At 52.9% G+C, this 26,187-nt stretch overlaps 1 protein-coding gene across 1 annotated transcript; it reads right to left on the bottom strand.

Annotated features, from left to right (window-relative positions):
- Window positions 1-979: 979 nt before the first annotated feature.
- On the bottom strand, window positions 980-21,384 carry LOC146055962 (very long-chain specific acyl-CoA dehydrogenase, mitochondrial-like). The gene is made up of 6 exons (XM_083168336.1): window positions 21,253-21,384; window positions 10,921-10,972; window positions 8,732-8,806; window positions 3,722-3,794; window positions 3,535-3,599; window positions 980-1,336 (listed from the first exon to the last, which is right to left on the bottom strand). Exons 1-6 carry the CDS (start codon window positions 21,303-21,305, stop codon window positions 1,034-1,036), a joined length of 621 nt encoding a protein of 206 aa, XP_083024462.1. The 5' UTR covers window positions 21,306-21,384; the 3' UTR covers window positions 980-1,033.
- Window positions 21,385-26,187: the final 4,803 nt, after the last annotated feature.

Below are 26,187 nucleotides of genomic sequence, written 5' to 3'. Positions count from 1 at the left end.
GCTGCACTGGCAGCACTGTGGCCTCACAGTAACCAGGGTCTCATCTGTGTGGAGTTTGTATGGGTCTCCCTGCTCCATGTGTGTGGTATGGAATAGAGCGGAAAAGCTGGTACAACACTACTACTACATGCGGTGTGATACAGGGCCTTATTCTGGTTGCGGCGGCCAAACGTACGTACGTTCCGTATCAGCGTACGTTTACCGTTCGCGGACGTTGAGCGAAAGTCCACCCACAAAACAGCCGCATATGGACGGCCACAAACACCGACAAAGGGGAGTGGCGTACACTTGAGCGTATGCCACCGTACACGGACGGATCTCCTCAGACACCGATAACTGGCATACAACAGAGCGTACGCCACCGTTTACGGGCGGGACTCTTCCGTTTTCACACCGACATCTTACGGCTATCTGAGCGTTCGCCCCCTTGTACGGACGGGTCTCGCCTGTTTTCAATGGAAAACTCAGCGTATGTTATTCAATTATTGTTTTATGTATTTCTATCAAAATGAAAAAAAAATGTTTGTATTTGAGTGAAAACGTTGACACATGTCGACTTGTGTAGATTGAGTGTGCTGCTGTTTAAAGTCTATGAAAACACTTACTGAATGGGTGTAGATGTTATAAAATAACTACCTTAGCATATATAAGCAGGTCTTAGAATGAATCTTACCTACAATGAAACCAACCTTTACATGTAGAGAAGTGTAGAAAGATAAGCTTCCAATGTGTTTGAGTGCTGTGTGTGGCTTGCAGGTAGTGAAATCATGGTTTGGACTTAATAGACTGCAGCATTGCTTATTACATTCAGGTGTATGTGTTTGAGTAGTAATCAGCGTTAATTAGCAGACCCAGGCGTCCGCTCTCATGCGGTATCTGTAGGGGTGGTCTTGAGGTGGCGGCCGCCTGTTTTGTGTCCGAAATGCACGGTGCTTTTGCTGATCGAGCGGTTGTAGCACCGTAGATTTTTTGTGCACACCCCGTGTACGCCCATGTTTACGCCCAGTTTTCCTCATTATTTCGGCCGCTCCCCTCAACACGCCCCTATGCCGCCCACAATGACCGTACTCTTGCGGACAGGTTTTTTCGCACGGAAACAACCGTCCGTGAGCGTTGTGGAGTCGTCGCGCCTGCGCATTGCGGAAGGGGCCCAGCCGCCCGAACCAGAATAACCCCCACAGTGAGAGATCCCCACCATTACCTGTGTGTTACTCAGTCCCATCCCACCCAGTTCTGCTGGGATCTGCAAACCAAACGCCCCAAGCTCTTTAAGTCCAGACATAGTCTTGTCATCCACTCGCTGTAGGTCATCATTTAGGGATGGGTCATTCACCTCCTATAAGCAGAAAGGAGACACAACTGTCCCATAGCGAACACTGGCCATGTGCTACAGTGACTACACAGAGAGGCAGAAGCGGTGTGACACGCTCGGAATGCCAGCCATTGGAGGGAATTCAGGGAAGCGGGACCATTTGTCTACAGCAAAAAGACAGACAACCATTAGGTCGACACCATTAGTTACACAAGCAAAAAGGTCGACATGCCAAAGGGTCGACATGCCAAAGGGTCGACACTGCCATGAGGTTTTTCACTGTTTTTGACCCAAATGTCGACAAATTCAACATGGACACAGTTTGCAGTGAACCGCAGCCCCTCGCTGCACTCGGCACACTATTTTATTCTCCCACCTCGCCCAATTGGATGGCAGGGCATGAAATACCGCCTGTCGGCACATGTCGGCTCAAAAAACAGTGGAAAACCCCATGTCAACCTTTCGGCTGTCGACCTAGACAGTGTCGACCTTTTTGCATGTCTAACTAATGGTTGTCTATCTTTTTGCTGTAGACAAATAGTCCGGATACCCGTGTTTAGCCCCCTTATGATCGCTGTTTGATGATGAGAACGGGACACTCAGCGATATATCGCCCCGTGTGTGCGCACCTTAAGGCCGTATTCTAGGTCACTCTTCGAGGCACATTCCTTCTCAAATGGACAAAACCATGTGCACTGCAGGTGGGGCAGATGTAACATGTGCAGAGAGAATTAGATTTGGGTGAGTTATGTTTCTGTGCAGGGTAAATACTGGCTGCTTTATTTTTACACTGCAATATAGATCTTACTTTGAAGTAAAACCCCACCCAAATCTAATTCTCTCTGCACAAGTAACATCTGCCCCACCTGCAGTGCATATGGTTTTGTCCATTTGAGAAGGAATTTGCCTCTAAGAGTGAAAGAGTATCATTCATTAAACTCAGATATATTCTACATGTTCCTGACTTTGCCACCTGTCCTCTGAGTTCTCTATTCTGTCTCTGTCCATATCCTCTAATGTCTCATCTTTCCTCAGCAGTCCATCTTCCCTTCTCCACGTCCTCAATACTCCCATACTGTACCTTCTCAGCATTCCATCTTCCCTTCTCCACGTCCTCAATACTCCCATACCTTCTCAACAATCCATCTTCCCTTCTCCTCGTCCTCTTATGTCTCATCCTTCCTCAACGTTCCATTTTCCCTTCTCCTCGTCCTCTATGTCCCATACCTTCTCAACATTCCATCTTCCCTTCTCCTCGTCCTCTATGTCCCATACCTTCTCAACATTCCATCTTCCCTTCTCCTCGTCCTCTTATGTCTCATCCTTCCTCAACGTTCCATCTTCCCTTCTCCTCATCCTCTTATGTCTCATCCTTCCTCAACATTCCATCTTCCCTTCTCCTCGTCCTCTAATGTCTCATCCTTCCTCAACGTTCCATCTTCCCTTCTCCTCGTCCTCTATGTCCCATACCTTCTCAACAATCCATCTTTCCTTCTCCATGTCCTCAATACTGTACCTTCTAAACATTCCATCTTCCCTTCTCCACGTCCTCTAATGCAGTGTTTCACAACCTTGGTCTTCAAGAACTCCTAACAGGGCACGTTTTCCAGGTTTGGCAGGTGCACAGGTGCACTCATTCTCTGACATATTTTAGAAGATCCACAGGTGGAGCTAATTATTTCATTAGTGATTCTGTGTGACGTGGAAAACGAGCACTATTTGGGACACTTGAGGACCGAGGTTGATAACCACTGCCCTAATGTCCCATACCTTCACGAAATTCCATCTCCCCCTCTCCACATCCTATAATGTCCCATACTTTTCCAAATTTCTATCTGACCGTCTCAGCATCATCTAATATCCCATAACCTTTTCAACATTCCATTTGACCCTCTCCACGTCCCACAGTGTCCCATATCTTGCCAACCTTCTTTCACTTACTTAAGACCCTCTAATGTTCTAATCTTCCACCTCTCCATCTCCACTAATGTCCCACTTCTTCTCAACACCCCATCTCCCCCTCGCCGTGTCCTCTAATGTTCATTACCTTCCCATCTCGCCCTCTCCACATCCCCAAGTGTCCCACATCTGCACCATTCTCTTTTCACCTTTACATGTTCCAGATTTCCCTTATTTCCCTCTGCACAGTCTCTAATCCCCCATACCTTCCCAACCTTGCACCCTCTTACTCCCTCACACTGCACATCTCCCATCGGACTCACCTGGAAGAAACGAGACACTGGATCGACCAACTCACTGAGGAATTGAGACTGTTCCTCACTTAACACTGTGGACAGAGGACAGATAGTCAATGTAAGAGAGAAGGGGAGAGGGCTAGCAGATGGCAGAGGATCTACAGAAAGAGTGGCAGAGCCGGGCACCGGGGAGGAACCAAATATCTGCTCTTACCCGACGGGTAGGGGAACACTTGTTCTGTGTGAAGTAGCCCATTGAACATGCCCACCGCAAAGGATAGCGACTCCTGCAGACGAAAGGAGAACACTAGCGAAAGGAGAAAACGCAGGTCCTTCTCCTCCATCATCATCCTCATATCACACGCAGGTCCCTCTCCTCCATCATCATCCTCATATCACACGCAGGTCCCTCTCCTCCATCATCCTCATATCACACGCAGGTCCCTCTCCTCCATCATCATCATCCTATCACACGCAGGTCCCTCTCCTCCATCATCCTCATATCACACGCAGGTCCCTCTCCTCCATCATCATCCTCCTATCACACACAGGTCCCTCTCCTCCATCATCCTCATATCACACGCAGGTCCCTCTCCTCCATCATCATCCTCATATCACACGCAGGTCCCTCTCCTCCATCATCCTCATATCACACGCAGGTCCCTCTCCTCCATCATCATGCTCCTATCACACGCAGGTCCCTCTCCTCCATCATTATCATATCACACGCAGGTCCCTCTCCTCCATCATCATCCTCATATCACACGCAGGTCCCTCTCCTCCATCATCATCCTCATATCACACGCAGGTCCCTCTCCTCCATCATCATCATCATCATATCACACGCAGGTCCCTCTCCTCCATCATCATCCTCATATCACACACAGGTCCCTCTCCTCCATCATCATCCTCCTATCACACGCAGGTCCCTCTCCTCCATCATTATCATATCACACGCAGGTCCCTCTCCTCCATCATCCTCATATTACACGCAGGTCCCTCTCCTCCATCATCATCCTCCTATCACACACAGGTCCCTCTCCTCCATCATCCTCATATCACACGCAGGTCCCTCTCCTCCATCATCATCCTCATATCACACGCAGGTCCCTCTCCTCCATCATCATCCTCATATCACACGCAGGTCCCTCTCCTCCATCATCCTCATATCACACGCAGGTCCCTCTCCTCCATCATCCTCATATCACACGCAGGTCCCTCTCCTCCATCATCATCCTCCTATCACACACAGGTCCCTCTCCTCCATCATCATCAGCATATCACACGCAGGTCCCTCTCCTCCATCATCCTCATATCACACGCAGGTCCCTCTCCTCCATCATCCTCATATCACACGCAGGTCCCTCTCCTCCATCATCATCAGCATATCACGGGCAGGTCCCTCTCCTCCATCATCATCCTCATATCACATGCAGGTCCCTCTCCTCCATCATCATCATATCACACGCAGGTCCCTCTCCTCCATCATTATCATATCACACGCAGGTCCCTCTCCTCCATCATCCTCATATCACACGCAGGTCCCTCTCCTCCATCATCCTCATATCACATGCAGGTCCCTCTCCTCCATCATCATCATATCACACGCAGGTCCCTCTCCTCCATCATCCTCATATCACACGCAGGTCCCTCTCCTCCATCATCCTCATATCACACGCAGGTCCCTCTCCTCCATCATCATCCTCATATCACACGCAGGTCCCTCTCCTCCATCATTATCATATCACACGCAGGTCCCTCTCCTCCATCATTATCATATCACACGCAGGTCCCTCTCCTCCATCATCCTCATATCACAGGCAGGTCCCTCTCCTCCATCATCCTCATATCACACGCAGGTCCCTCTCCTCCATCATCATCATCCTCATATCACACGCAGGTCCCTCTCCTCCATCATTATCATATCACACGCAGGTCCCTCTCCTCCATCATCATCCTCCTATCACACGCAGGTCCCTCTCCTCCATCATCATCCTCATATCACACGCAGGTCCCTCTCCTCCATCATCATCCTCATATCACACGCAGGTCCCTCTCCTCCATCATTATAATATCACACGCAGGTCCCTCTCCTCCATCATCCTCATATCACACGCAGGTCCCTCTCCTCCATCATTATCATATCACACGCAGGTCCCTCTCCTCCATCATCATCCTCCTATCACACGCAGGTCCCTCTCCTCCATCATCCTCATATCACACGCAGGTCCCTCTCCTCCATCATCATCCTCCTATCACACGCAGGTCCCTCTCCTCCATCATCATCCTCCTATCACACGCAGGTCCCTCTCCTCCATCATCCTCATATCACACGCAGGTCCCTCTCCTCCATCATCCTCATATCACATGCAGGTCCCTCTCCTCCATCATCATCCTCATATCACACACAGGTCCCTCTCCTCCATCATCCTCATATCACACGCAGGTCCCTCTCCTCCATCATTATCATATCACACGCAGGTCCCTATCCTCCATCATCCTCATATCACACGCAGGTCCCTCTCCTCCATCATCCTCATATCACACGCAGGTCCCTCTCCTCCATCATCCTCATATCACACGCAGGTCCCTCTCCTCCATCATCCTCATATCACACGCAGGTCCCTCTCCTCCATCATCATCCTCATATCACACGCAGGTCCCTCTCCTCCATCATCATCCTCATATCACACGCAGGTCCCTCTCCTCCATCATCCTCATATCACACGCAGGTCCCTCTCCTCCATCATTATCATATCACACGCAGGTCCCTCTCCTCCATCATCATCCTCCTATCACACGCAGGTCCCTCTCCTCCATCATCCTCATATCACACGCAGGTCCCTCTCCTCCATCATCATCCTCCTATCACACGCAGGTCCCTCTCCTCCATCATCCTCATATCACACGCAGGTCCCTCTCCTCCATCATCATCCTCCTATCACACGCAGGTCCCTCTCCTCCATCATCATCCTCCTATCACACGCAGGTCCCTCTCCTCCATCATCCTCATATCACACGCAGGTCCCTCTCCTCCATCATCATCCTCATATCACACGCAGGTCCCTCTCCTCCATCATCCTCATATCACACGCAGGTCCCTCTCCTCCATCATCCTCATATCACACGCAGGTCCCTCTCCTCCATCATCATCCTCATATCACACACAGGTCCCTCTCCTCCATCATCCTCATATCACACGCAGGTCCCTCTCCTCCATCATTATCATATCACACGCAGGTCCCTCTCCTCCATCATTATCATATCACACGCAGGTCCCTCTCCTCCATCATCCTCATATCACACGCAGGTCCCTCTCCTCCATCATCCTCATATCACACGCAGGTCCCTCTCCTCCATCATCCTCATATCACACGCAGGTCCCTCTCCTCCATCATCCTCATATCACACGCAGGTCCCTCTCCTCCATCATCATCCTCATATCACATGCAGGTCTCTCTCCTCCATCATCATCCTCATATCACACGCAGGTCCCTCTCCTCCATCATCCTCATATCACACGCAGGTCCCTCTCCTCCATCATTATCATATCACAGGCAGGTCACTCTTCTCCATCATCATCCTCATATCACACGCAGGTCCCTCTCCTCCATCATCATCATATCACACGCAGGTCCCTCTCCTCCATCATCCTCATATCACATGCAGGTCCCTCTCCTCCATCATCCTCATATCACACGCAGGTCCCTCTCCTCCATCATCCTCATATCACACGCAGGTCCCTCTCCTCCATCATCATCATATCACACGCAGGTCCCTCTCCTCCATCATCCTCCTATCACACGCAGGTCCCTCTCCTCCATCATCCTCATATCACACGCAGGTCCCTCTCCTCCATCATCCTCATATCACACGCAGGTCCCTCTCCTCCATCATCATCCTCATATCACACGCAGGTCCCTCTCCTCCATCATTATCATATCACACGCAGGTCCCTCTCCTCCATCATTATCATATCACACGCAGGTCCCTCTCCTCCATCATCCTCATATCACACGCAGGTCCCTCTTCTCCATCATCATCCTCATATCACAGGCAGGTCCCTCTCCTCCATCATCATCCTCATATCACACGCAGGTCCCTCTCCTCCATCATCCTCATATCACACGCAGGTCCCTCTCCTCCATCATCATCCTCATATCACACGCAGGTCCCTCTCCTCCATCATTATCATATCACACGCAGGTCCCTCTCCTCCATCATTATCATATCACACGCAGGTCCCTCTCCTCCATCATCCTCATATCACAGGCAGGTCCCTCTCCTCCATCATCCTCATATCACACGCAGGTCCCTCTTCTCCATCATCATCCTCATATCACACGCAGGTCCCTCTCCTCCATCATCATCCTCATATCACACGCAGGTCCCTCTCCTCCATCATCCTCATATCACATGCAGGTCCCTCTCCTCCATCATCCTCATATCACATGCAGGTCCCTCTCCTCCATCATCGTCCTCCTATCACACACAGGTCCCTCTCCTCCATCATCCTCATATCACACGCAGGTCCCTCTCCTCCATCATTATCATATCACACGCAGGTCCCTCTCCTCCATCATTATCATATCACACGCAGGTCCCTCTCCTCCATCATCCTCATATCACACGCAGGTCCCTCTCCTCCATCATCATCCTCATATCACACGCAGGTCCCTCTCCTCCATCATCATCATCATATCACAGGCAGGTCCCTCTCCTCCATCATCTTCAGCATATCACAGGCAGGTCCCTCTCCTTCATCATCATCAGCATATCACAGGCAGGTCCCTCTCCTCCATCATCATCAGCATATCACAGGCAGGTCCCTCTCCTCCATCATCATCAGCATATCACAGGCAGGTCCCTCTCCTCCATCATCATCCTCATATCACACGCAGGTCCCTCTCCTCCATCATCATCAGCATATCACAGGCAGGTCCCTCTCCTCCATCATCATCATATCACACGCAGGTCCCTCCCCTCCATCATCATCATATCACACGCAGGTCCCTCCCCTCCATCATCATCATATCACACGCAGGTCCCTCTCCTCCATCATCATCATATCACACGCAGGTCCCTCTCCTCCATCATCATCAGCATATCACACGCAGGTCCCTCTCCTCCATCAGCATAGCTATATGGGACACTGACCCTGGTAACGCCCCCTTACAGTAAAGCATTACAGTACACCGGGCGGTCACGCTCTGACACTTCTTACCGGAGCACTCTTATGCGTCACGCTTACACGCTGAGACGATGCCGCTGCGGATGCCCCATCCTTGTCCACAACAGTCTAAAGAGAGCACAGAAAGGGATGAGCAGAGGAGGAGGAGAGAGAGCAGGAGGAGGAGAGAGGAGGAGGAGGAGGAGGAGGAGGAGGAGGAGGAGAGAGAGCGCAAGCAGGAGGAGGAGGAGGAGAGAGCAGGAGGAGGAGAGCGAGCAGGAGGAGGAGGAGGAGAAGGAGAGAGCAGGAGGAGGAGGAGGAGAAAGCAGGTGGAGAGCGAGCAGGAGGAGGAGGAGGAGGAGAGAGAGAGCAGGAGGAGAAGGAGGAGGAGAAGGAGGAGGAGAGAGCAGGAGGAGGACAGAGCGAGCAGGAGGAGGAGAGAGAGAGAGAGCAAGCAGGAGGAGGAGGAGGACAGAGAGAGCAGGAGGAGGAGGACAGAGAGAGCAGGAGGAGGAGGACAGAGAGAGCAGGAGGAGGAGGACAGAAAGAGCAGGAGGAGGAGGAGAAGAAGGAGAGAGAGCAGGAGGAGGAGAGAGAGCAGGAGGAGGAGAGCGAGCAGGAGGAGGAGGAGAGAGAGAGCAGGAGGAGGAGGAGAGAGCAGGAGGAGGAGAGAGAGAGAGCAAGCAGGAGGAGGAGGAGGACAGAGAGAGCAGGAGGAGGAGGACAGAGAGAGCAGGACGAGGAGGACAGAGAGAGCAGGAGGAGGAGGAGAGAGCAGGAGGAGAGAGCAGGAGGAGGAGAGCGAGCAGGAGGAGGAGAGCGAGCAGGAGGAGGAGAGAGAGCAGAAGGAGCAGAGAGAGCAGAAGGAGCAGAGAGAGCAGAAGGAGGAGCAGAGAGCAGGAGGAGGAGAGAGCAGGAGGAGGAGAGAGCAGGAGGAGGAGAGAGAGCAGGAGGAGGAGAGAGAGCAGGAGGAGGAGAGAGAGCAGGAGGAGGAGAGCGAGCAGGAGAAGCAGAGGAGAGCAGGAGGAGGAGGATAGAGAGAGCAGGAGGAGGAGGAGGAGGATAGAGAGAGCAGAAGGAGGAGAGTGAGCAGGAGGAGCAGAGAGCAGGAGGAGGAGAGAGAGCAGGAGGAGGAGAGAGAGCAGGAGGAGGAGAGAGAGCAGGAGGAGGAGAGCGAGCAGGAGGAGGAGGAGGAGAAGGAGAGAGCAGGAGGAGGAGGAGGAGAAAGCAGGTGGAGAGCGAGCAGGAGGAGGAGGAGGAGGAGAGAGAGAGCAGGAGGAGAAGGAGGAGGAGAAGGAGGAGGAGAGAGCAGGAGGAGGACAGAGCGAGCAGGAGGAGGAGAGAGAGAGAGAGCAAGCAGGAGGAGGAGGAGGACAGAGAGAGCAGGAGGAGGAGGACAGAGAGAGCAGGAGGAGGAGGACAGAAAGAGCAGGAGGAGGAGGAGAAGAAGGAGAGAGAGCAGGAGGAGGAGAGAGAGCAGGAGGAGGAGAGCGAGCAGGAGGAGGAGGAGAGAGAGAGCAGGAGGAGGAGGAGAGAGCAGGAGGAGGAGAGAGAGAGAGCAAGCAGGAGGAGGACAGAGAGAGCAGGAGGAGGAGGACAGAGAGAGCAGGACGAGGAGGACAGAGAGAGCAGGAGGAGGAGGAGAGAGCAGGAGGAGAGAGCAGGAGGAGGAGAGCGAGCAGGAGGAGGAGAGCGAGCAGGAGGAGGAGAGAGAGCAGAAGGAGCAGAGAGAGCAGAAGGAGCAGAGAGAGCAGAAGGAGGAGAGTGAGCAGGAGGAGCAGAGAGCAGGAGGAGGAGAGAGCAGGAGGAGGAGAGAGAGCAGGAGGAGGAGAGAGAGCAGGAGGAGGAGAGAGAGCAGGAGGAGGAGAGCGAGCAGGAGAAGCAGAGGAGAGCAGGAGGAGGAGGATAGAGAGAGCAGGAGGAGGAGGAGGAGGATAGAGAGAGCAGAAGGAGGAGAGTGAGCAGGAGGAGCAGAGAGCAGGAGGAGGAGAGAGAGCAGGAGGAGGAGAGAGAGCAGGAGGAGGAGAGAGAGCAGGAGGAGGAGAGAGAGCAGGAGGAGGAGAGCGAGCAGGAGAAGCAGAGGAGAGCAGGAGGAGGAGGATAGAGAGAGCAGGAGGAGGAGGAGGAGGATAGAGAGAGCAGAAGGAGGATGAGGATAGAGAGAGCAGGAGGAGAGAGAGAGAGCAGGAGGAGGAAAAGGAGAGAGAGCAGGAGGAGGAAAAGGAGAGAGAGCACAGTATTACCTCAGCGGCTTGAGCATAGCGTTGCACACGCCCACTCCGAGACACCTGGGACCTGTAGGACACACATAGAACAGCCAATAAGAGACTAACACTGACATCATCTATATATATATATGCATGTACACATATACAGCAGTCACAAAGTCTCTCTCACCCCCAGGATGTCACATACAGCAGTCACACAGTCTCTCACCCCCCAGGGTGTCACATACAGCAGTCACACAGTCACATACAGCAGTCACACAGTCTCCCTCACCCCCGGGATGTCACATACAGCAGTCACACCGTCTCTCTCACCCCCAGGATGTCACATACAGCAGTCACACAGTCTCCCTCACCCCCCAGGGTGTCACATACAGCAGTCACACAGTCTCTCTCACCCCCCAGGGTGTCACATACAGCAGTCACACAGTCACATACAGCAGTCACACAGTCTCTCCCAACCCCAGGGTGTCACATACAGCAGTCACACAGTCACATACAGCAGTCACACAGTCTCTCCCACCCCCCAGGATGTCACATACAGCAGTCACACAGTCACATAGTCTCTCCCACCCCCGGGATGTCACATACAGCAGTCACACAGTCTCTCTCACCCCCTGGATGTCACATACAGCAGCCATAAAGTGTCTATCTCACCCCCAGGATGTCACATACAGCAGTCACACAGTCTCTCTCACCCCCGGGATGTCACATACAGCAGTCACACAGTCTCTCTCACCCCCAGGATGTCAAATACAGCAGTCACACAGTCTCCCTCACCCCGGGATGTCACATACAGCAGTCACATACAGCAGTCACACAGTCTCTCTCACCCCCAGGATGTCACATACAGCAGTCACACAATCTCCCTCACCCCCGGGATGTCACATACAGCAGTCACACAGTCTCTCTCACCCCCGGGATGTCACATACAGCAGTCACACAGTCTCTCTCACCCCCAGGATGTCACATAAAGCAGTCACACAGTCTCTCTCACCCCCAGGATGTCACATACAGCAGTCACACAGTCTCTCTCACCCCCAGGATGTCACATACAGCAGTCACACGGTCACATACAGCAGTCACACAGTCTCTCTCACCCCCAGGATGTCACATAAAGCAGTCACACAGTCTCTCTCACCCCCAGGATGTCACATACAGCAGTCACACAGTCTCCCTCACCCCCGGGATGTCACATACAGCAGTCACACAAGTCTCTCTCACCCCCAGGATGTCACATACAGCAGTCACACAGTCTCCCTCACCCCCGGGATGTCACATACAGCAGTCACACAGTCTCTCTCACCCCCAGGATGTCACATAAAGCAGTCACACAGTCTCCCTCACCCCCAGGATGTCACATACAGCAGTCACACAGTCTCTCTCACCCCCGGGATGTCACATACAGCAGTCACACAGTCTCTCTCACCCCCAGGATGTCAAATACAGCAGTCACACAGTCTCCCTCACCCCGGGATGTCACATACAGCAGTCACATACAGCAGTCACACAGTCTCTCTCACCCCCAGGATGTCACATACAGCAGTCACACAATCTCCCTCACCCCCAGGATGTCACATACAGCAGTCACACAGTCTCTCTCACCCCCGGGATGTCACATACAGCAGTCACACAGTCTCTCTCACTCCCAGGATGTCACATACAGCAGTCACACAGTCACATACAGCCGTCACACAGTCTCTCTCACCCCCAGGATGTCACATACAGCAGTCACACAGTCTCTCTCACCCCCAGGATGTCACATACAGCAGTCACACGGTCACATACAGCAGTCACACAGTCTCTCTCACCCCCAGGATGTCACATAAAGCAGTCACACAGTCTCTCTCACCCCCAGGATGTCACATACAGCAGTCACACAGTCTCCCTCACCCCCGGGATGTCACATACAGCAGTCACACAAGTCTCTCTCACCCCCAGGATGTCACATACAGCAGTCACACAGTCTCCCTCACCCCCGGGATGTCACATACAGCAGTCACACAGTCTCTCTCACCCCCAGGATGTCACATAAAGCAGTCACACAGTCTCCCTCACCCCCAGGATGTCACATACAGCAGTCACACAGTCTCTCTCACCCCCAGGATGTCACATAAAGCAGTCACACAGTCTCTCTCACCCCCAGGATGTCACATACAGCAGTCACACAGTCTCTCTCACCCCCAGGATGTCACATACAGCAGTCACACAGTCTCCCTCACCCCCAGGATGTCACATACAGCAGTCACACAGTCTCTCTCACCCCCAGGATGTCACATACAGCAGTCACACAGTCTCCCTCACCCCCGGGATGTCACATACAGCAGTCACACAGTCTCTCTCACCCCTAGGATGTCACATACAGCAGTCACACAGTCTCCCTCACCCCCGGGATGTCACATACAGCAGCCATAAAGTGTCTCTCTCACCCCCAGGATGTCACATACAGCAGTCACACAGTCTCTCTCACCCCTAGGATGTCACATACAGCAGTCACACAGTCTCTCTCACCCCTAGGATGTCACATACAGCAGTCACACAGTCTCTCTCACCCCCAGGATGTCACATACAGCAGTCACACAGTCTCCCTCACCCCCGGGATGTCACATACAGCAGTCAAACAGTCTCTCTCACCCCCAGGATGTCACATACAGCAGTCACACAGTCTCCCTCACCCCCGGGATGTCACATACAGCAGTCACACAGTCTCTCTCACCCCCAGGATGTCACATACAGCAGTCACACAGTCTCTTTCACCCCCAGGATGTCACATACAGCAGTCACACAGTCTCCCTCATCCCCGGGATGTCACATACAGCAGTCACACAGTCTCTCTCACCCCCAGGATGTCACATACAGCAGTCACACAGTCTCTCTCACCCCCAGGATGTCACATAAAGCAGTCACACAGTCTCTCTCACCCCCAGGATGTCACATACAGCAGTCACACAGTCTCTCTCACCCCCAGGATGTCACATACAGCAGTCACACGGTCACATACAGCAGTCACACAGTCTCTCTCACCCCCAGGATGTCACATAAAGCAGTCACACAGTCTCTCTCACCCCCAGGATGTCACATACAGCAGTCACACAGTCTCCCTCACCCCCGGGATGTCACATACAGCAGTCACACAGTCTCTCTCACCCCCAGGATGTCACATAAAGCAGTCACACAGTCTCCCTCACCCCCAGGATGTCACATACAGCAGTCACACAGTCTCTCTCACCCCCAGGATGTCACATAAAGCAGTCACACAGTCTCTCTCACCCCCAGGATGTCACCTACAGCAGTCACACTAGTCTCTCTCACCCCCGGGATGTCACATACAGCAGTCACACAGTCTCTCTCACCCCCAGGATGTCACATACAGCAGTCACACAGTCTCTCTCACCCCCAGGATGTCACATACAGCAGTCACACAGTCTCTCTCACCCCCAGGATGTCACATAAAGCAGTCACACAGTCTCTCTCACCCCCAGGATGTCACATACAGCAGTCACACAGTCTCCCTCACCCCCAGGATGTCACATACAGCAGTCACACAGTCTCCCTCACCCCCAGGATGTCACATACAGCAGTCACACAGTCTCCCTCACCCCCAGGATGTCACATACAGCAGTCACACAGTCTCTCTCACCCCCAGGATGTCACATACAGCAGTCACACAGTCTCTCTCACCCCCAGGATGTCACATACAGCAGTCACACAGTCTCTCTCACCCCCAGGATGTCACATACAGCAGTCACACAGTCTCTCTCACCCCCAGGATGTCACATACAGCAGTCACACAGTCTCTCTCACCCCCGGGATGTCACATACAGCAGTCACACAGTCTCTCTCACCCCCGGGATGCCACATACAGCAGTCACACAGTCTCCCTCACCCCCGGGATGTCACATACAGCAGTCACACAGTCTCTCTCACCCCCAGGATGTCACATACAGCAGTCACACAGTCTCTCTCACTCCCAGGATGTCACATACAGCAGTCACACAGTCACATACAGCCGTCACATACAGCAGTCACACAGTCTCTCTCACCCCCAGGATGTCACATACAGCAGTCACACAATCTCCCTCACCCCCGGGATGTCACATACAGCAGTCACACAGTCTCTCTCACCCCCGGGATGTCACATACAGCCGTCACACAGTCTCTCTCACCCCCAGGATGTCACATACAGCAGTCACACAGTCTCTCTCACCCCCAGGATGTCACATACAGCAGTCACACGGTCACATACAGCAGTCACACAGTCTCTCTCACCCCCAGGATGTCACATACAGCAGTCACACAATCTCCCTCACCCCCGGGATGTCACATACAGCAGTCACACAGTCTCTCTCACCCCCGGGATGTCACATACAGCAGTCACACAGTCTCTCTCACTCCCAGGATGTCACATACAGCAGTCACACAGTCTCCCTCACCCCCGGGATGTCACATACAGCAGTCACACAAGTCTCTCTCACCCCCAGGATGTCACATACAGCAGTCACACAGTCTCCCTCACCCCCGGGATGTCACATACAGCAGTCACACAGTCTCTCTCACCCCCAGGATGTCACATAAAGCAGTCACACAGTCTCCCTCACCCCCAGGATGTCACATACAGCAGTCACACAGTCTCTCTCACCCCCAGGATGTCACATAAAGCAGTCACACAGTCTCTCTCACCCCCAGGATGTCACATACAGCAGTCACACAGTCTCCCTCACCCCCGGGATGTCACATACAGCAGTCACACAAGTCTCTCTCACCCCCAGGATGTCACATACAGCAGTCACACAGTCTCCCTCACCCCCGGGATGTCACATACAGCAGTCACACAGTCTCTCTCACCCCCAGGATGTCACATAAAGCAGTCACACAGTCTCCCTCACCCCCAGGATGTCACATACAGCAGTCACACAGTCTCTCTCACCCCCAGGATGTCACATAAAGCAGTCACACAGTCTCTCTCACCCCCAGGATGTCACATACAGCAGTCACACAGTCTCTCTCACCCCCAGGATGTCACATACAGCAGTCACACAGTCTCCCTCACCCCCAGGATGTCACATACAGCAGTCACACAGTCTCCCTCACCCCCGGGATGTCACATACAGCAGTCACACAGTCTCTCTCACCCCCAGGATGTCACATAAAGCAGTCACACAGTCTCCCTCACCCCCAGGATGTCACATACAGCAGTCACACAGTCTCTCTCACCCCCAGGATGTCACATAAAGCAGTCACACAGTCTCTCTCACCCCCAGGATGTCACCTACAGCAGTCACACTAGTCTCTCTCACCCCCGGGATGTCACATACAGCAGTCACACAGTCTCTCTCACCCCCAGGATGTCACATACAGCAGTCACACAGTCTCTCTCACCCCCAGGATGTCACATACAGCAGTCACACAGTCTCTCTCACCCCCAGGATGTCACATAAAGCAGTCACACAGTCTCTCTCACCCCCAGGATGTCACATACAGCAGTCACACAGTCTCCCTCACCCCCAGGATGTCACATACAGCAGTCACACAGTCTCCCTCACCCCCAGGATGTCACATACAGCAGTCACACAGTCTCCCTCACCCCCAGGATGTCACATACAGCAGTCACACAGTCTCTCTCACCCCCAGGATGTCACATACAGCAGTCACACAGTCTCTCTCACCCCCAGGATGTCACATACAGCAGTCACACAGTCTCTCTCACCCCCAGGATGTCACATACAGCAGTCACACAGTCTCTCTCACCCCCAGGATGTCACATACAGCAGTCACACAGTCTCTCTCACCCCCGGGATGTCACATACAGCAGTCACACAGTCTCTCTCACCCCCGGGATGCCACATACAGCAGTCACACAGTCTCCCTCGTCCCCGGGATGTCACATACAGCAGTCACACAGTCTCTCTCACCCCCAGGATGTCACATACAGCAGTCACACAGTCTCCCTCACCCCCAGGATGTCACATACAGCAGTCACACAGTCTCTCTCACCCCCGGGATGTCACATACAGCAGTCACACAGTCTCTCTCACCCCCGGGATGTCACATACAGCAGTCACACAGTCTCTCTCACCCCCAGGATGTCACATACAGCAGTCACACAGTCTCTCTCACCCCCAGGATGTCACATAAAGCAGTCACACAGTCTCTCTCACCCCCAGGATGTCACCTACAGCAGTCACACTAGTCTCTCTCACCCCCGGGATGTCACATACAGCAGTCACACAGTCACATACAGCAGTCACACAGTCACATACAGCAGTCACACAGTCACATACAGCAGTCACACAGTCTCTCTCACCCCCAGGATGTCACATACAGCAGTCACACAGTCTCTCTCACCCCCAGGATGTCACATACAGCAGTCACACAGTCTCTCTCACCCCCGGGATGTCACATACAGCAGTCACACAGTCTCTCTCACCCCCAGGATGTCACATACAGCAGTCACACAGTCTCTCTCACCCCCAGGATGTCACATACAGCAGTCACACAGTCTCCCTCGTCCCCGGGATGTCACATACAGCAGTCACACAGTCTCTCTCACCCCCAGGATGTCACATACAGCAGTCACACAGTCTCTCTCACCCCCAGGATGTCACATACAGCAGTCACACAGTCTCTCTCACCCCCAGGATGTCACATACAGCAGTCACACAGTCTCCCTCACCCCCAGGATGTCACATACAGCAGTCACACAGTCTCCCTCACCCCCAGGATGTCACATAAAGCAGTCACACAGTCTCTCTCACCCCCGGGATGTCACATACAGCAGTCACACAGTCTCTCTCACCCCCGGGATGTCACATACAGCAGTCACACAGTCTCTCTCACCCCCAGGATGTCACATACAGCAGTCACACAGTCTCTCTCACCCCCGGGATGTCACATACAGCAGTCACACAGTCTCTCTCACCCCCAGGATGTCACATACAGCAGTCACACAGTCTCTCTCACCCCCAGGATGTCACATACAGCAGTCACACAGTCTCTCTCACCCCCAGGATGTCACATACAGCAGTCACACAGTCTCTCTCACCCCCAGGATGTCACATACAGCAGTCACACAGTCTCTCTCACCCCCAGGATGTCACATAAAGCAGTCACACAGTCTCTCTCACCCCCAGGATGTCACATACAGCAGTCACACAGTCTCCCTCACCCCCAGGATGTCACATACAGCAGTCACACAGTCTCTCTCACCTCCAGGATGTCACATACAGCAGTCACACAGTCTCTCTCACCCCCCAGGATGTCACATACAGCAGTCACACAGTCTCCCTCACCCCCGGGATGTCACATACAGCAGTCACACAGTCTCTCTCACCCCTAGGATGTCACATACAGCAGTCACACAGTCTCCCTCACCCCCGGGATGTCACATACAGCAGTTACACAGTCTCTCTCACCCCCAGGATGTCACATACAGCAGTCACACATTCTCTCTCACCCCCTGGATGTCACATACAGCAGTCACACAAGTCTCTCTCACCCCCAGGATGTCACATACAGCAGTCACACAGTCTCTCTCACCTCCAGGATGTCACATACAGCAGTCACACAGTCTCCCTCACCCCCAGGATGTCACATACAGCAGTCACACAGTCTCCCTCACCCCCGGGATGTCACATACAGCAGTCACACAGTCTCTCTCACCCCTAGGATGTCACATACAGCAGTCACACAGTCTCCCTCACCCCCGGGATGTCACATACAGCAGTTACACAGTCTCTCTCACCCCCAGGATGTCACATACAGCAGTCACACATTCTCACCCCCTGGATGTCACATACAGCAGTCACACAAGTCTCTCTCACCCCCAGGATGTCACATACAGCAGTCACACAGTCTCTCTCACCCCCAGGATGTCACATACAGCAGTCACACAGTCTCCCTCACCCCCGGGATGTCACATACAGCAGTCACACAGTCTCTCTCACCCCTAGGATGTCACATACAGCAGTCACACAGTCTCTCTCACCCCCGGGATGTCACATACAGCAGTCACATAGTCTCTCTCACCCCCAGGATGTCACATAAAGCAGTCACACAGTCCCTCTCACCCCCAGGATGTCACATACAGCAGTCACACCGTCTCTCTCACCCCCAGTATGTCACATACAGCAGTCACACAGTCTCTCTCACCCCCAGGATGTCACATACAGCAGTCACACATTCTCCCTCGTCCCCGGGATGTCACATACAGCAGTCACACAGTCTCCCTCGTCCCCGGGATGTCACATACAGCAGTCACACAGTCTCCCTCGTCCCCGGGATGTCACATACAGCAGTCACACAGTCTCTCTCACCCCCAGGATGTCACATACAGCAGTCACACAGTCTCTCTCACCCCCAGGATGTCACATACAGCAGTCACACAGTCTCTCTCACCCCCGGGATGTCACATACAGCAGTCACACAGTCTCCCTCGTCCCCGGGATGTCACATACAGCAGTCACACAGTCTCCCTCGTCCCCGGGATGTCACATACAGCAGTCACACAGTCTCTCTCACCCCCAGGATGTCACATACAGCAGTCACACAGTCTCTCTCACCCCCAGGATGTCACATACAGCAGTCACACAGTCTCTCTCACCCCCAGGATGTCACATACAGCAGTCACACAGTCTCCCTCACCCCGGGATGTCACATACAGCTGTCACACAGTCTCCCTCACACCCGGGATGTCACATACAGCAGTCACACAGTCTCTCTCACCCCCAGGATGTCACATACAGCAGTCACACAGTCTCCCTCACCCCCGGGATTTCACATACAGCAGTCACACAGTCTCCCTCACCCCCGGGATGTCACATACAGCAGTCACACAGTCTCCCTCACCCCCGGGATGTCACATACAGCAGTCACACAGTCTCTCTCACCCCCAGGATGTCACATACAGCAGTCACACAGTCTCTCTCACCCCCAGGATGTCACATACAGCAGTCACACAGTCTCTCTCACCCCCAGGATGTCACATACAGCAGTCACACATTCTCCCTCACCCACGGGATGTCACATACAGCAGTCACACAGTCTCCCTCACCCCCAGGATGTCACATACAGCAGTCACACAGTCTCTCTCACCCCCAGGATGTCACATAAAGCAGTCACACAGTCTCTCTCACCCCCAGGATGTCACATACAGCAGTCACACAGTCTCTCTCACCCCCAGGATGTCACATACAGCAGTCACACAGTCTCTCTCACCCCCGGGATGTCACATACAGCAGTCACACAGTCTCCCTCGTCCCCGGGATGTCACATACAGCAGTCACACAGTCTCTCTCACCCCCAGGATGTCACATACAGCAGTCACACAGTCTCTCTCACCCCCAGGATGTCACATACAGCAGTCACACAGTCTCTCTCACCCCCGGGATGTCACATACAGCAGTCACACAGTCTCTCTCACCCCCGGTATGTCACATACAGCAGTCACACAGTCTCTCTCACCCCCGGGATGTCACATACAGCAGTCACACAGTCACATACAGCAGTCACACAGTCACATACAGCAGTCACACAGTCACATACAGCAGTCACACAGTCTCTCTCACCCCCAGGATGTCACATACAGCAGTCACACAGTCTCTCTCACCCCCGGTATGTCACATACAGCAGTCACACAGTCTCTCTCAGCCCCGGGATGTCACATACAGCAGTCGCACAGTCACATACAGCAGTCACACAGTCACATACAGCAGTCACACAGTCTCTCTCACCCCTGGGATGTCACATACAGCAGTCACACAGTCACATACAGCAGTCACACAGTCTCTCTCACCCCTGGGATGTCACATACAGCAGTCACACAGTCACATACAGCAGTCACACAGTCACATACAGCAGTCACACAGTCACATACAGCAGTCACACAGTCTCTCTCACCCCCAGGATGTCACATACAGCAGTCACACAGTCTCTCTCACCCCCAGGATGTCACATACAGCAGTCACACAGTCACATACAGCAGTCACACAGTCTCCCTCACCCCCGGGATGTCACATACAGCAGTCACACAGTCTCTCTCACCCCCCAGGGTGTCACATACAGCAGTCACACAGTCACATACAGCAGTCACACAGTCACATACAGCAGTCACACAGTCACATACAGCAGTCACACAGTCTCCCTCACCCCCAGGATGTCACATACAGCAGTCACACAGTCTCTCTCACCCCCAGGATGTCACATAAAGCAGTCACACAGTCTCCCTCACCCCCAGGATGTCACATACAGCAGTCACACAGTCTCTCTCACCCCCCAGGATGTCACATACAGCAGTCACACAGTCACATACAGCAGTCACACAGTCACATACAGCAGTCACACAGTCTCTCTCACCCCCAGGATGTCACATAGAGGAGTCTCTTAGATAGAGTCGGCAACAGTCTCATTTTTGCAGAAGAACAAGGTCAATGATCTACTTCCGGCACCACGTGACACCTGACACCGCCCCCAACTGCACTGCATGACGGGAAGTGTAGTGTGAGGGGGCGAGCCGGATATCAGAAACCAGAGACCTCTAGGTACAGATGAGAGACCTCTAGGTACAGACAGAGACCTCTAGGTACAGATGAGAGACCTCTAGGTGCAGACAGAGACCTCTAGGTACAGATGAGAGACCTCTAGGTACAGATGAGAGACCTCTAGGTGCAGATGAGAGACCTCTGGGTACAGACAGAGACCTCTAGGTACAGATGAGAGACCTCTAGGTACAGATGAGAGACCTCTAGGTACAGACAGAGACCTCTAGGTGCAGATGAGAGACCTCTGGGTACAGACAGAGACCTCTAGGTACAGATGAGAGACCTCTAGGTACAGATGAGATACCTCTAGGTACAGATGAGAGACCTCTAGGTGCAGATGAGAGACCTCTAGGTACAGACAGAGACCTCTAGGTGCAGATGAGAGACCTCTGGGTACAGACAGAGACCTCTAGGTACAGATGAGAGACCTCTAGGTACAGATGAGAGACCTCTAGGTACAGACAGAGACCTCTAGGTGCAGATGAGAGACCTCTAGGTACAGATGAGAGACCTCTAGGTAAAGACAGAGACCTCTAGGTACAGATGAGAGACCTCTAGGTACAGATGAGAGACCTCTAGGTACAGACAGAGACCTCTAGGTACAGATGAGAGACCTCTAGGTGCAGACAGAGACCTCTAGGTGCAGATGAGAGACCTCTAGGTACAGACAGAGACCTCTAGGTGCAGATGAGAGACCTCTGGGTACAGACAGAGACCTCTAGGTACAGATGAGAGACCTCTAGGTGCAGATGAGAGACCTCTAGGTGCAGATGAGAGACCTCTAGGTACAGATGAGAGACCTCTAGGTACAGATGAGAGACCTCTAGGTGCAGATGAGAGACCTCTAGGTGCAGATGAGAGACCTCTAGGTGCAGATGAGAGACCTCTAGGTACAGACAGAGACCTCTAGGTGCAGATGAGAGACCTCTAGGTACAGACAGAGACCTCTAGGTGCAGACAGAGACCTCTAGGTGCAGATGAGAGACCTCTAGGTGCAGATGAGAGACCTCTAGGTACAGATGAGAGATCTCTAGGTACAGACAGAGACCTCTAGGTGCAGACAGAGACCTCTAGGTGCAGATGAGAGACCTCTAGGTACAGACAGAGACCTCTAGGTGCAGATGAGAGACCTCTAGGTGCAGACAGAGACCTCTAGGTACAGATGAGAGACCTCTAGGTGCAGATGAGAGACCTCTAGGTACAGACAGAGACCTCTAGGTACAGATGAGAGACCTCTAGGTACAGATGAGAGACCTCTAGGTACAGACAGAGACCTCTAGGTGCAGATGAGAGACCTCTAGGTGCAGATGAGAGACCTCTAGGTACAGATGAGAGACCTCTAGGTACAGACAGAGACCTCTAGGTGCAGATGAGAGACCTCTAGGTACAGACAGAGACCTATAGGTGCAGACAGAGACCTCTAGGTGCAGATGAGAGACCTCTAGGTGCAGATGAGAGACCTCTAGGTACAGATGAGAGATCTCTAGGTACAGACAGAGACCTCTAGGTGCAGACAGAGACCTCTAGGTGCAGACAGAGACCTCTAGGTGCAGATGAGAGACCTCTAGGTACAGACAGAGACCTCTAGGTGCAGATGAGAGACCTCTAGGTGCAGATGAGAGACCTCTGGGTGCAGACAGAGACCTCTAGGTGCAGATGAGAGACCTCTGGGTGCAGACAGAGACCTCTAGGTACAGATGAGAGACCTCTAGGTACAGATGAGAGACCTCTAGGTGCAGACAGAGACCTCTAGGTGCAGACAGAGACCTCTAGGTGCAGATGAGAGACCTCTAGGTACAGACAGAGACCTCTAGGTGCAGATGAGAGACCTCTAGGTACAGACAGAGACCTCTAGGTGCAGACAGAGACCTCTAGGTGCAGATGAGAGACCTCTAGGTACAGACAGAGACCTCTAGGTGCAGATGAGAGACCTCTAGGTGCAGATGAGAGACCTCTGGGTGCAGACAGAGACCTCTAGGTACAGATGAGAGACCTCTAGGTACAGATGAGAGACCTCTAGGTGCAGACAGAGACCTCTAGGTGCAGACAGAGACCTCTAGGTGCAGATGAGAGACCTCTAGGTACAGACAGAGACCTCTAGGTGCAGATGAGAGACCTCTAGGTACAGACAGAGACCTCTAGGTGCAGATGAGAGATCTCTAGGTACAGACAGAGACCTCTAGGTGCAGACAGAGACCTCTAGGTGCAGATGAGAGACCTCTAGGTACAGACAGAGACCTCTAGGTGCAGATGAGAGACCTCTAGGTGCAGATGAGAGACCTCTGGGTGCAGATGAGAGACCTCTAGGTACAGACAGAGACCTCTAGGTGCAGACAGAGACCTCTAGGTGCAGATGAGAGACCTCTAGGTGCAGATGAGAGACCTCTAGGTGCAGATGAGAGACCTCTAGGTGCAGACAGAGACCTCTAGGTGCAGACAGAGACCTCTAGGTGCAGATGAGAGACCTCTAGGTACAGACAGAGACCTCTAGGTGCAGATGAGAGACCTCTAGGTGCAGATGAGAGACCTCTGGGTGCAGACAGAGACCTCTAGGTGCAGATGAGAGACCTCTGGGTGCAGACAGAGACCTCTAGGTACAGATGAGAGACCTCTAGGTACAGATGAGAGACCTCTAGGTACAGACAGAGACCTCTAGGTGCAGATGAGAGACCTCTAGGTGCAAATGAGAGACCTCTAGGTACAGATGAGAGACCTCTAGGCACAGACAGAGACCTCTAGGTGCAGATGAGAGACCTCTAGGTGCAGATGAGAGACCTCTAGGTGCAGACAGAGACCTCTAGGTGCAGACAGAGACCTCTAGGTGCAGATGAGAGACCTCTAGGTACAGACAGAGACCTCTAGGTGCAGATGAGAGACCTCTAGGTGCAGATGAGAGACCTCTGGGTGCAGACAGAGACCTCTAGGTGCAGATGAGAGACCTCTGGGTGCAGACAGAGACCTCTAGGTACAGATGAGAGACCTCTAGGTACAGATGAGAGACCTCTAGGTACAGACAGAGACCTCTAGGTGCAGATGAGAGACCTCTAGGTGCAAATGAGAGACCTCTAGGTACAGATGAGAGACCTCTAGGCACAGACAGAGACCTCTAGGTGCAGATGAGAGACCTCTAGGTGCAGATGAGAGACCTCTAGGTGCAGACAGAGACCTCTAGGTGCAGATGAGAGACCTCTAGGTACAGATGAGAGACCTCTAGGTGCAGATGAGAGACCTCTAGGTGCAGACAGAGACCTCTAGGTGCAGACAGAGACCTCTAGGTGCAGATGAGAGACCTCTAGGTACAGACAGAGACCTCTAGGTGCAGATGAGAGACCTCTAGGCACAGACAGAGACCTCTAGGTACAGACAGAGACCTCTAGGTACAGACAGAGACCTCTAGGTGCAGACAGAGACCTCTAGGTGCAGATGAGAGACCTCTAGGTGCAGACAGAGACCTCTAGGTGCAGATGAGAGACCTCTAGGTACAGACAGAGACCTCTAGGTGCAGACAGAGACCTCTAGGTGCAGACACAGACCTCTAGGTGCAGATGAGAGACCTCTAGGTGCAGATGAGAGACCTCTAGGTGCAGATGAGAGACCTCTAGGTGCAGATGAGAGACCTCTAGGTGCAGGCAGAGACCTCTAGGTACAGATGAGAGACCTCTAGGTACAGACAGAGACCTCTAGGTGCAGACACAGACCTCTAGGTACAGATGAGAGACCTCTAGGTGCAGATGAGAGACCTCTAGGTGCAGATGAGAGACCTCTAGGTACAGACAGAGACCTCTAGGTACAGACAGAGACCTCTAGGTGCAGATGAGAGTCCTCTAGGTGCAGATGAGAGACGTCTAGGTACAGATGAGAGACCTCTAGGTGCAGATGAGAGACCTCTAGGTGCAGACAGAGACCTCTAGGTACAGATGAGAGACCTCTAGGTGCAGATGAGAGACCTCTAGGTGCAGGCAGAGACCTCTAGGTACAGACAGAGACCTCTAGGTGCAGATGAGAGACCTCTAGGTGCAGACAGAGACCTCTAGGTGCAGATGAGAGACCTCTAGGTGCAGATGAGAGACCTCTAGGTGCAGATGAGAGACCTCTAGGTACAGATGAGAGACCTCTAGGTGCCGATGAGAGACCTCTAGGTGCAGGCAGAGACCTCTAGGTACAGACAGAGACCTCTAGGTGCAGATGAGAGACCTCTAGGTGCAGACAGAGACCTCTAGGTGCAGATGAGAGACCTCTAGGTGCAGATGAGAGACCTCTAGGTGCAGACAGAGACCTCTAGGTGCAGATGAGAGACCTCTAGGTGCAGATGAGAGACCTCTAGTTACAGATGAGAGACCTCTAGGTGCAGATGAGAGACCTCTAGGTGCAGATGAGAGACCTCTAGGTGCAGATGAGAGACCTCTAGGTGCAGATGAGAGACCTCTAGGTACAGACAGAGACCTCTAGGTGCAGATGAGAGACCTCTAGGTGCAGACAGAGACCTCTAGGTACAGACAGAGACCTCTAGGTACAGATGAGAGACCTCTAGGTACAGATGAGAGACCTCTAGGTGCAGATGAGAGACCTCTAGGTACAGATGAGAGACCTCTAGGTACAGATGAGAGACCTCTAGGTGCAGACAGAGACCTCTAGGTGCAGACAGAGACCTCTAGGTGCAGACAGAGACCTCTAGGTGCAGACAGAGACCTCTAGGTGCCGATGAGAGACCTCTAGGTACAGGTGAGAGACCTCTAGGTACAGACAGAGA

The sequence above is a fragment of the Crinia signifera genome, unplaced genomic scaffold (assembly GCF_055691185.1).
Source record: "Crinia signifera unplaced genomic scaffold, ASM5569118v1 HAP2_SCAFFOLD_678, whole genome shotgun sequence".
Taxonomy (NCBI): Eukaryota; Metazoa; Chordata; class Amphibia; order Anura; family Myobatrachidae; genus Crinia; species Crinia signifera.
The sequence above is the reverse complement of the archived record's forward strand: the minus strand, read 5'-3'. Positions and strand labels throughout refer to the sequence as shown.

Coding starts and splice junctions, on each gene's coding strand:
- LOC146055962 (XM_083168336.1), bottom strand. CDS start 21,305: ATGAGACTGTTGCCGACTCTATCTAAGAGACTCCTCTATGTGACATCC. Junction 3,600..3,721: donor AGTGTTCCCCTACCCGTCGG/GTAAGAGCAGAT, acceptor CTCTGTCCACAG/TGTTAAGTGAGGAACAGTCT. Junction 1,337..3,534: donor CAGTGTCTCGTTTCTTCCAG/GTGAGTCCGATG, acceptor TTCTGCTTATAG/GAGGTGAATGACCCATCCCT.